The 12,425-nt window shown below is 32.2% G+C and overlaps 1 protein-coding gene across 13 annotated transcripts in view; it reads right to left on the bottom strand.

Annotated features, from left to right (window-relative positions):
* The window catches only part of LOC148611761 (uncharacterized), a 137,342-nt gene that overhangs the window by 21,077 nt on the left and 103,840 nt on the right, over positions 1–12,425 (bottom strand). For 11 of the 13 annotated variants that reach the window (XM_088592622.1, XM_088592624.1, XM_088592619.1 and 8 more), the window contains 11 exons: positions 11,545–11,706; positions 9,686–9,805; positions 6,262–6,387; positions 5,600–5,728; positions 4,700–4,822; positions 3,410–3,664; positions 2,885–3,007; positions 1,456–1,596; positions 983–1,114; positions 540–662; positions 32–280 (listed from right to left, as the gene is read on the bottom strand). In XM_088592622.1, the coding sequence (XP_088448748.1) occupies positions 32–280; positions 540–662; positions 983–1,114; positions 1,456–1,596; positions 2,885–3,007; positions 3,410–3,664; positions 4,700–4,822; positions 5,600–5,728; positions 6,262–6,387; positions 9,686–9,805; positions 11,545–11,706 (1,683 nt within the window). Of the gene's footprint in view, positions 1–31; positions 281–539; positions 663–982; positions 1,115–1,455; positions 1,597–2,884; positions 3,008–3,409; positions 3,665–4,699; positions 4,823–5,599; positions 5,729–6,261; positions 6,388–7,601; positions 7,619–9,045; positions 9,069–9,685; positions 9,806–11,544; positions 11,707–12,425 lie in introns of those variants that run through there. The other 2 variants (XR_015924190.1, XR_015924191.1) reach the window with 2 other exon arrangements.

The following is a 12,425-nucleotide window of genomic DNA, read 5'->3' as shown; positions in this document are numbered from 1 at the left end:
TTAGTTGGAATACTACTAATTCAACACTTACCAACACAGATATCATTCTGTATCTCATACCCCTGTGAACATGTACATGTGTATGAACCACCTGTGTTGGCACATGTCTGATTGTTAGGACATGGTGAGTTAAGACATTCATCTATGTCCACAGTACAATATGTCCCATTGTAGCCAGGTTTACAGACACATCCAGTCAGGGTATCACAGTACTCACTCCCTATACCACAATCACATGCCTCGGCACAGTTAGCACCCCATCGGTTTGTAGTATTACAGGCTGAAATTATATCAAAAAGATCCATAAAAAAATTGGTAATTTTAACAGATGACCAGATAAAGAGTTATAGTATTAGCTCCTAACATCACAGATCCTAGATGTTGGCAACTCATCTTTTGTTCATATTACACAAAATGCAATGTAATTCTAAGGTTAAGATTTGTAATTTATTGATTGTGACAGAAAAATAGTAGGGCCCACTTTCTTCACAGGCAATATAAACAATAAATGTTTATAGAAACTTGTAGTTTAAACTTACGTTCACATGACTTTCCATCTGATATGAGTTTATACCCAGTACTACACGAACAGGTGAAGCCTCCCGTATTATCAGTACAGATATGGTCACAATTTCCATTGTTATTGCTACATTCATCAATATCTACAAAAATATACACACCAACATAGCTACATTAATGTATATCAACAACAATAACTACACAAAATATTATAATTTTTTAAACATTTTATGTTCAAGAGACTAACTGTAATTAAACACCATTTTGTGTAAAAAAAAGAATCATCTAAACATATAATGCTGAAAAAAAAATTACTAAATTGTGTGTTAATTACTTTGTTTCCAATATATATATATATATATATAAATAAGAAAGAATTCTTCTTTTACATTCATCCCAGAGTCCTAAAAAAAATGTATATTTCACAATTTCCCAAATTCGAATAACAGCTATATGACATTACCTGTGCAGGTAAAATTACTAGGGTCGACAAACTCAAACCCTGAGTTACAAAAACAGAACGCATCCTCTGTTGCATTGAGAGAACATCCACCATTAATTTTGTCACAATCTAAGGCACTGCACCTGTCTTCAACTGCAAGGTAACAAAAAAAGCTTTAATGGCAAAACATCATATTTAAACTGTAGTAATAATTGAAATTATTTCTAATGATACGAGTTAGGCATTGAACAAAACAGGTACTCCTATCAGTTACGAACTGTACAATTTTTATATGTAAAGTTTGTCTAATTTGTACACTGTAACTACTGTCTTGAAAACTAAATTAATCAGGACTTTCAGTTTATAAATTGGATCAAATTGTGCATCATTAAGTCTAGAATTGATTTGTCCAAATTTCCCCTCATAAATATAAGTCTTTAACTCACAATGAAGCCAGATGTAAATTTTCAATGAAGCATTTTTAAAGTATTTACCCTTTTGATCTTGTATCTTAAAGCATGTTTTTCTGTCAGCATTCAGTTGAAATCCTATATTACAAAGACAATTGAAGCTGCCCACCATATTAACACATGTATGTTGACAGTCGTCTGTCTTTAAGAAGCACTCATCAATATCTGAAATCAAACCATACCTATGTACAACAATACCATTTGACAAACTAAATACAACTTTAATGTATGTGAAAGTGTGTCATGTTCTCCTCTGTAAAATTGGATCTGAAGATTCACAAAATCCTATTTTACCTTTTACCCATCTATAGAATAGCAATAGGGTTCCAGCTTTATCTATTACTTCTTTTTAGTACCAATTAATTCTAAATTTTGTTAAATCTTTTATAGCAGTTCATCTATAATTAATGGTTATCCATGTTTTCTCCATATGTATCAATTATACAAATAGTGAACGAAGAACTAAAAATAAAGAGACAAATCGAATCAGTCCACCAAAGCTCTTGAATAGAATCTGAAAAAAATATTTGGAGTAAACTTCAGTTTTTTCCTGATCTAGACACATTGCTTTTGCCAAAAAAATCTCATTTCCACCACAAACCATATTTAATTTGCATCAATCATGAATTATTCCACAATTAATGGTGAATTTAATACAATATAGTACTAATTTTAATTATTTTACTTGTACCTCTTCTTTTCACAAGCAAGATCTGTTACCCGTACTAAACACACTTTTCTAACTCTAATGTATAGTTGTTCAGATCCTGTTTTCTGCATGTCCAAACCATGATGGTGTTTTATTCAGAGTTTTAACAACAGTCATGCCAACTACATCTGTTGTTATTCTGGCTTTGCAAGTTTTTTACACCTTTAGAATAAACCATTTTTCAAAACAACTAACAATCTATACCCAAGGCCATCAGATATTACAGATTAATTTTCACTGTCTTATATTGAATCATGTCCATCTCAAATAATCAGTCTTTCATGCAAATGAAGTACAACCTTGTAGCACAAATAAAATTGGCACAAAAGCAAGATTCCTCCTGACCTTACTACCAAACTGATGTTAATCCCCTTATATTCCTTCTCACAGGTAACATTCTACAAAATTGACACACTGAAGTTATCTCCCTTTTATTTCTGACCTCCCTCCCACTTGACACCATAAAATTGCTACTAAATCTCTCCATACAGGTACACAGGTAACTCCCTTTACCTTGACACAAGAGCTACTTTTCTTTTATTACTTACCTGTACAATTGACACCATCGTCCCTAAATCTCTCCATACATGTACACAGGTAACTCCATATTCCTTGACACATGAGCTACTTTTCTTTTATTACTTACCTGTACAAGTGACACCATCGTCCCTAAATCTCTCCATATAGGTACACAGGAAAATCCCTATACCTTGACACAAGAGTTACCTTTCTTTTATTACTTACCAGTACAATTGACACCATCTCCATTAAATCCCTCCTTACAGGTACATAGGTAACTCCCTACAGTGTTGACACACTCAGCATTGTTACTACAGTTGAACTGACCAATTGTACACTCATTGATATCTATAAACAGGATTTCACGATTATTAAAAAATGAGGAAGCAGAAAGGTAATCTTATTCATACTGCAACTGTTCAATTTGAGCAGTCAAAATGCACTGACTGTATATTTAAATAAGTGATACACTGTCCCTGAATCACACAGCCTCGCATTTTACCACAGTTTAAAGCCTCATCCATATATCAGTTTTATGTCGTATCAGTGCACTGTTATTGTCTGTATACAAATCTATATAAATCTAAATTTACTTTATAAATTCAATTGAACATGGATAAAAAAAGTTGCATGTCAAAGTATGTACAAATTATTTTCTGTTTAAGTATAAAACATGTTTCAGATGAGGAAAATGAAAATGGTTGTGATATTTAATCTATACAGGAAATCCATTTAACATATAGTGTATACCTATACATGTTCCATCAGCTGCCCTTTCATAACCCTCCTTACAGACACACTCGTAAGATCCAAAAGAATTTTCACAATCCTCAAGAGTTCCACATATACCCTCCTGAGCACATTCATTGATATCCTCAGTACACAAGGTACCAGTCCATCCTGAGGAACAGATACAACCTTTGACCCTGTCACACTTTGTTGTATATGGGGAGCATGCACTGCACTTCATCTTGCAATCATCACCATAGTGACTGGAATCACATTCTAAAAGATAAAAGTATAATCTCTTTACAGTTTCCTATAAGAATCATAGAAAGACATTTTGCACTTTTAAGATTACAGATAATATAGTTAACTTCAGGGAATAGAGTTGTCTTCCCTTGAATAAATGATCATGACCATTACCTGATGAAATGTCTTCGATAGTTTACTAGACACTTGACGAAGAGATTTAAACTTTCTGTCAGACTCATCAGATTAAAATACCTATGGAAAAAGAGAAAGTTTAGATCTTCTTGTCAATTATCCAGTTAACTACCTAAAGTAATGGACAGTCAATCATGGGAAGACTAGCTCTATTCCTAGAAAGTAACCATTTGACACACTGCATATTCTTATTCTTAGACTGTTGTGGGAAAGATGTCATACTAATTCAATGCAAAATCATAAAAACTGTGTGGCCAATTAAATGAAAAAGAGAAGCATGAACGGTAGGTGATAGCTTCTGACAGGGAAGACAACTTGTATATATATTTCTTAATTTTGTTTTATAGTTTTGTATGAATTTTACTGACTATCAAAAACAGATTAATTGTACACCACTCGGTCTTCAAATGAATTAATTACCAATTGATTAATGTTGATTATCTTCTGGAAATGACCTTTTGTAAGCTGAGAAGACCTGTGTAAGACGAGGTCAGGTCAGCCCATCTTATTTCGTTCTCTTAACCAATAAAACGTCCAAAAAGTGGCAGCCTCATAGACATATTAAAAACAAAGGCAAGAGAAAATTTGATGTCACTTAACTATGTTTCCAGTCCCATATAAGGGAAGCAAACAAAAATATATATGGAAGAATCTGGTACATTTGTACATACAAGAAAAGCTTCTAAATGTAAACTGCTTATTTAATGCATTTTGGTTTAATCCTCATAGAGATAATGGGAGGCTAGATCTCATTACAGTGAATAATTACACTGTAATCTTTATAAATGTGACCAAACAGACCAAGTTATTGTCTTACCAACTTCTATTTGATTTCTGGAAAAACCAAAAATAAAATAATTTAAAAAATACAACCTCCACAAGATGTTAGGTCTGGTAGTATCTTGAATCCTTTATAACATCCACATTTATAGCTTCCTTCTGTGTTGGTACACTTCTGAGGACAGAATGCCTTACTGATTGAGCATTCGTTGATATCTGTCAAAAAATATAATCCCGATTCCACTAATTAAAACCAACCAGAGCCTTTTTATCAATATTCATGCTGATTAAATAATTCACCGTTTAAAAAAAGGAAGGCAACCATCATACAGACAACTTAACAAGTCTCAAGGATGTATTTATTTAACCTACCAAATCAGTATTTTGAGATAATGAGAAATTCATTTGTTTGCCCAAGTTAGTACTAATAAATACAAAATATCTTCATTTAAAAACTGAACAATGGCCACTTCTTTTACAACAGAAGTTACATGTTAAAGTTCTTTTGTCAGTGTTTCAATTTCTGCCTCACCTGAACGAGTTTTTAAGTCACTATTGAGTTTGTGACCAACTGTACAAATCTAATTCTTAGTGTTAAGTTAATGACTTAATGAGTCATATTATCACTGTTGATGTTTTGACTTACCTGTACAAGTCTTATTCTCACTGCTGAGTGACTTACCTGTACAAGACCTTTCCTCACTGCTGAGTTTGTGACTTACCTGTACACGTCTTATTCTCACTGCTGAGTGACTTACCTGTACAAGACCTTTCCTCACTGCTGAGTTTGTGACTTACCTGTACAAGTCTTATTCTCACTGCTGATTGACTTACCTGTACAAGACCTTTCCTCACTGCTGAGTTTGTGACTTACCTGTTTAAGTTATTTGTCAATGTTGAGTTTGTGACTTACCTGTACATGTATTTTACTCACTGTTGAATTTGTGACTTACCTGTACATTTATTTTACTCACAGTTGAGATTGTGACTTACCTGTACATGTTCTACCATCATTGTTGAGATTGTAACCAGTCTTACAAAAACATTTTGCAGCATTATTTTCCACTGAACATCCAAACTCACAGTTGATTGCATTACACAGGGTTGTATTGTATGTAGGATCTGTTGATACAAAACAATCAGGTTCTTATCAAAAATGAAACAAAATTAAAGTAACTTAAAAATAGTAAATCTGAAAATTGCAAACTCAAAGTAGACAGTCTTTAAAATAAAATGTCTATGCAAAATCATTTGATTAACTGTTCAGAACCTACTTACTTCAATTTAATTCAATACTTTTTCTGGTACAGAGATAACAAAAATATAAACATTACCTTTTTCATCTAAGGAAAGTATCAGAATAATACTGCTTAACTTACTGTCTTCACTGTTGATGATACTGCTGCTCGGGAGTTAAACCCCAATAATCAATCAATCAATCACAGTTGATGATATGAAACAAGAGGAGAGCTAAGGATTCATAAAAAATGTTTAAAAGACACCATGCACTTAACTACTTGTCAACAAACCTGATTTTGCAAAGCTGGAAATTAGCAAAATTAGAAGTAGAATAGAATAGAAGCAGTAAAACCTGGATTTGAAAAGCAATTCCCACTTTAAAGCAGAAGAAAATCATGTTTGTATTTATAACATACCAATAGAGCATGTGATTCCATCACCATTGAGTATGTAACCATCCCTACAAGCACAGCTATAGGATCCCATCGTATTGTTACAGATCTGTTCACAGTTACTTGTACTTTCTACACACTCATCAACATCTGTATAAATGTATATTGAAAATGTGTTAAGGTGGTGATATTAATTGGACAATAATACAAAGAAAAATGATAGGTAATAGACAAGATAATTTAGAGAAAATTTCAACTATTTTATGCGAAAAAGGGCCATAACTCTTAAATGATTATCATATATAATATTGTTTGTTTTTAATACAGTACAAAATTGTTATCACAATTGATAAACTCAACCAGATGATAATAATATGAATTTGCTGCTATCACATGTTCTCTCAATACCTCACACTATTTTTGACCAATGAGGACAACAACAAATCTGCATTTTTTCTTATACAATGTTTAGCTCAAATTATACACTGAATATCAAAATCAAGAGAAACACAGACACATATTTTCATTCCACATGTATCTTCTTAAAAGTCTCATATTTCTATCTGATTTTGTAGGATCATTTTAAAGAATAAGTTCACATTAGCTTGTCAGTTCAATAATCAAATCATGACCATTTTTTTAATACAAACATTCCTAAAATATCGGTCTACTTAAAAAGACAAAAATTAAAATACTAGGACATGTATTGTTTCTGAAATAAACTGATATTATAATTAAGTTTGATGTTCTTAAGACCTAGCCCAATAAATAAGGACAACAAGAATGTTTATATAGTAGTATATCTGTTTAAACAGGTTATACAACCTGTCAATTCTAACACATGAGAATTCTTTATAATCTAGCGCATACCATTGATCTATAAATAGATTTTTTCCATTAGTATAACCTTTCTTAATTCTGTAATAACCAGTCATTATAGTAAAATGGTATGAAGGACTTAGAATAGTTAACTTTAATTCCCAAAGTAGATGGCTCCCCCTCCATAAATTTCAATGCAAAATTTGGTCAAGTAGATGGTGAAAATTGCTACCTTGCACCTACTTCTGATAGCGCTGGGTATAACATGTCAGATGCCTGCAGTACTGATACTTTTAATATACAAGTACATTAATTTTTGCTTTCCTCTCAATGAAGAAAGCCCAAATCCTAGAATGCTGCATGAGTTATAAAAAGCATGTAAATATAAATGTCATGACTTTGTTTTACATAAAAGAATTAAGTAGCACTCCACATAAGAATCATGCAAAATGTGATTCATGACTGGAAAGCCTACATATTTTTATTTATTATAAAGTTTTAGTTATCTTCCTCCGTATATGTAATGGTTACGTTATCATACATACCTCAATCAGTACAAGTTCTATTTAAACATTAACTTGATTTAGTATGTTACAAATAATAGCAATAAAAACTCAGTTATATTAGACCATTTGTTGGGACAATTGCACAAATATTCATGAGGTACAAAAGAGCCTCCAAAAATAACTACAGTAAGTCAGCTGATAATTCAACGAGTTCATATGCATCTGTAGCATAAAAATAATATATGTTGTAAAGTGGCTGAATTATAATAAATAAGTGAACAAAAGCCACGTTTAAAAACATAAAATGGAACAAAATACAAATAAAATTACAATGAAAATGTATAAAAATAAAGAAAATGAGGCCCAAATTTTCGGCCTTACGTCAGGGGCAAAAAGTAAGGCAGAAAATTTGGGCCCCATTTTCTTTATTTTTATACATTTATTTGTTATTCTATTTGTATCTAGTTCCATTTTACTACTTAAACGTGATTATTGTTCACTTATTTATTATTCTTATCATAATCTGTAGCTTACATTTATAAACGGCAATACACGACGTGCATTCAATATCTAATAATGTACTATAACTAATGAACGTCATGCAATTGGTAGTTTTCAGACAACTAACAGGGAAAAAGGGAAATAACCCTTTTTAATAAATTGCAGGAGACTATGTTTTCTATGTAGCTGAAATATAATTTTAATTAAAATTGTCTAGCTTTAAAAAAATAAATCACCATTTTCTACAGCTGAAAACATAGAAAAAATATATGATGGCATTGTTAAAATTAAGAAAGAGACAAAATCGTAGAAAAAACTGTGAGCTAAAGAATAACCATCCCCTCCCCCGAAATCATATGGTCTAAACATATGTATTTAAATTCATAAAACAGGAAGTTGATGTGGCTCAAGTCTGTAATCAATTCCTACGATACGGCATACCTATTTAAGCAGGTAAACCTAGGGTAAGGGACACAACTCTTACAAGTCACTGGAACATTTGTATTTGGCATTTTACACCAATCTCATGTAAGCATAAAATTAACTTGGACTGATTACATTCTGCATCAAATGAAAGCTTGATAGGCATTTGTGAAGTTGAATATGGACCAAACATATCATTATGTCCCCTATCCTAGGTTTAACTCCTTAAAGCCTCTGTCAAAATATCAAGTGGCTGTGATAAGTAGTTGCACAAAAAACTCGTTAGATGGATGAAAAGAGGAAAGGACACACATGAGGAGTCCTTCTACCTTCAATGTGAGAATATCAAAATGTCCAGAAAGACTTAATACTGAATGACATAAATCTGAACGGAAATCAACCTAACAATAACCTTGTGTTGAATATTAAGAAAAAAAAATTATGACAAAGCTTGTTATCATGATATATGAGTAACCAGTCCATACAAAGTTAAGCTTTTAATTTATAACTCATCATCATTTTTTATTGAATACTTAGAACTGCAGTAACACCATTTTACCTTCAGACATATAATGCACAATCCTAAAATATATACAAACTTTAACATAAGAGGTATAGTTAGATTTTAAAGGTCATTTTGCATTCAGTTATTTTACTGCATTATCCAAATATAATAACCTCATAACCCCAAAAGAAAACAATAAAAGTGTTTGCAAACTTTGCTTTGTTCAGATATTGATTCATCAAGTATTGTAGAAATGCACAAGGAAAAAATGGAGGGAAAATTTTCCCATACTTTTTTCCTAATTAATCATAAAAAATTATCTATGTCACAGACGCTTCAGGATAAATTAAAATAGCTTTTCAGGAGTTTTCTGATGTCTTATATAATTTTAAGCAAAAAATTGGGAACAAATGATGTGCCGCCCATTGCCTAATTCTTACACAGAATAGTACTTAAATATATTTTGAACCATAATTAACCAAACATCAGTCTAAGCTGAACCGATATCAAAGTCCAAAGGGGATCAGATTAGACAGGTTTCTATGTACATATTTTGGTATTACTTATCACAGTTCATTCAACGAGAGCTAAGGGAAAGTATTGTGGTACAGTGCTTATTCTTGACTTCCATGGAAAATACTCAAATAAGTGCAAGATAAAAATCCAGTGCAGACCATATAAAGGGTAGCATTACCTTGACATTTTCCATTCCTCAGTCTGTATCCATTTATACAGGAACACACATAACTACCATAGATGTTGGTACACTGCTGTTCACATACTGGATGGGTAGTGTTTGTACACTCATTTACATCTACAAAAACATTGAGATTTACTTGTTTCAATTCCCTACTGCTAATGACATCACAAAATGGTCACAATCCATGTCCTAGTCAACTACATATAAAGTCATACATTTCCTCAGTTTTATATCAGCTGACATGCTAGAAATATGATACTCTTCATTATGAATATATGGAGTTTACATTGGTGGTAGACTTGACAAGAGGCTCCCAGGAGCCTGAATTGCTCACCTGGTTGGATTTTGCCTTTCAAGGGTAATAAATTAAACAAGAGGTTGTCCAACAATTTGACTCAATAAAACTTTGATAGGACTTATCATAAGGATCATTTCAGTAAATGAAAGTCTAAATCTATCATAGTTTTCAAGACATTGCCTGAAAACTGTAAAAAAAAAAACCTGTCATTTTCCCCTGTCAAGGGCAATAACTCTTATAAGAAGGCATCTGACAAATTTTATGCCTGAAGACTTTTGTAGTCCAAAAAATAAGGATCATTTCAGCAATTGAAAGAATTTGGCTAAACCTAACGGTTTTGGAGATACATGTATATGCAAAAAACTGCTGTCTGACCCCTATGTTCTATTTTCAGTAACAGTGGCCATGTTTTTTAAAGGATCAAAAAACCCCACTTAAATTTTATGCAGGATACCCCAAGAAACATTTACACCAAGTTTTGTTTCAATTGTTAAAATAGTGTCAGAGGAGAAGATTTTTGAAAGAAATAACACTAAAAAAACTCCAACATGGCTTAATAGATTAGAATAATAGATTAGAATGAAAAATTGACCGCAGATAGATCTCATCATGCTGAACACTTTTACCGGCTAAGAATTGGGCTTAACCTAACCATTTTGGAGATAAATGCGAAAAACAACTGTCTGACCCCTATGTTCTATTCTTAGTAATGGCTGCCATGTTTTTCAACGGATCAGAAATCCCAAAGCCAGTTCTATGCAGGATACCCCAAGGAACATTCATACCTAGTTTGGTTTGAATTGGTCAAGTAGTGTCAGAGGAGAAGATTTTTGAAAGAAATAACATAAAAAATAGCAAAAAACATTGAAAAAGGGCAATAACTCCAACATGGCTTAATAGATTAAAATGAAAATTTGACCACAGATAGATCTGATCATGCTGAACAATTACACCATGTCAGAATTTGGCTTAACTTAACCATTTTGGGGATATATGTGAAAAACTATTGTCTGACACCTATGTTATATTTTTAGTAACGGTGGCCATGTTTTTCAACGGATCAAAAATCCCCATATTAGTTCTATGCAAGATACCCAAAGAAACATTCATACCAAGTTTGGTTCCAATTGGTCAAGTAGTTTCAGAGGAGAAGAGTTTTGAAAAATTGTTAACAACGACGGACGATGACGATAGACGCCAAGTGATGGCAATTGCTCACCTGGCCAAAGGCCAGGTGAGCTAATAAGAGATTGTTTTTTTATTTTAATCCTTTAATAATAAAATATTGTGGATCTTTGAATATTCAAATACAAATGTCTACTACTTCCTATCAATATCAAGTACAAATGTTTTCGACTTCCTATCAAGATAAAATATATAGATACTTGCAGTTTTTTTAACCATGTTAAATGATGGTTAAATGATATTCTTAAAATCTGAAAAACATGGATAAATTTATAGGTATACAAACATAACTTGATCACTGAAAGCCCTATACAAAATTTACATTAAGTATCATTTATTTCCCATAATTCAATATCTATATTAGACCTACCTTGACATTTGCCATCAATCAACTCGAAACCTGATGGACAATTGGAGCAGCTGTACAAGACTTTATCAGCCTCTTGCTGGGCAGGAGTTTTATCAATACATTTAGTAAGCTCTGGACATGCATCATTAAGACATCCATCAATGTCCTGATTACAAATGGTACCTGTATAAAAAAGGTACATTAGGTGATTTTACTATAATGTCCATTGGCAGACATTTTCATGCATTTATGGGCAAAACATCAAATTCTATCAGTATTATTGACTAAGGGATGATTTAACGAGGTCTACAAACAAAGCGGAAATTGGCAAAATTGGAAATAAATATACAGTAAAAAAATAATCCTAACGGTAAAATCCGGATTTGAAATAGTGTAAAAAAAAGTGAAAAAAAATCATCCCGTTGACTACTCAGACACTTCAAGTCTAACTATATAAAAAGTAACAGTAGTTTTTGAGACAAAATACCATGGTGAGCCTGATGGGGCACAATGTGAAGTTCAGTCCACACATTCAAAATTAGTTTTTTTCAGTTCATCAGCAACATCACAGTCAATTTGTTTAAGCTGCCTTAGAAATTGTCTTTATTTCTTAGTATCAAGGCAGTAGATTTAAATAGAAAATATCAGGCATTAAGAACAATGAAAAAACATTTAAGTACCAATATAAAATCTTATCATAAACAAAATATCATATGGAAATAGCAATGACCACCAATAAAAATTGTTTGGACTGGCATAGTGAAAGACTGGATTCATCACCATTAAAATAATGTTTTTTCTGAGATTTTGAGTTACATCTTATATTAGTTCTAGAGTAGAGCCATGACTTATAAGTGTTTTTTTAACTTTAAATGTTTTATGAAATCAAAGCTTAAAATACC

This window comes from Perna viridis, chromosome 7 (assembly GCF_037379345.1).
Source record: "Perna viridis isolate PV_CMFRI_1.1 ecotype Kerala chromosome 7, ASM3737934v1, whole genome shotgun sequence".
Classification (NCBI taxonomy): Eukaryota; Metazoa; Mollusca; class Bivalvia; order Mytilida; family Mytilidae; genus Perna; species Perna viridis.
Note: the sequence above shows the minus strand (reverse complement) of the source record. Positions and strands in the feature narration are given on the sequence as shown.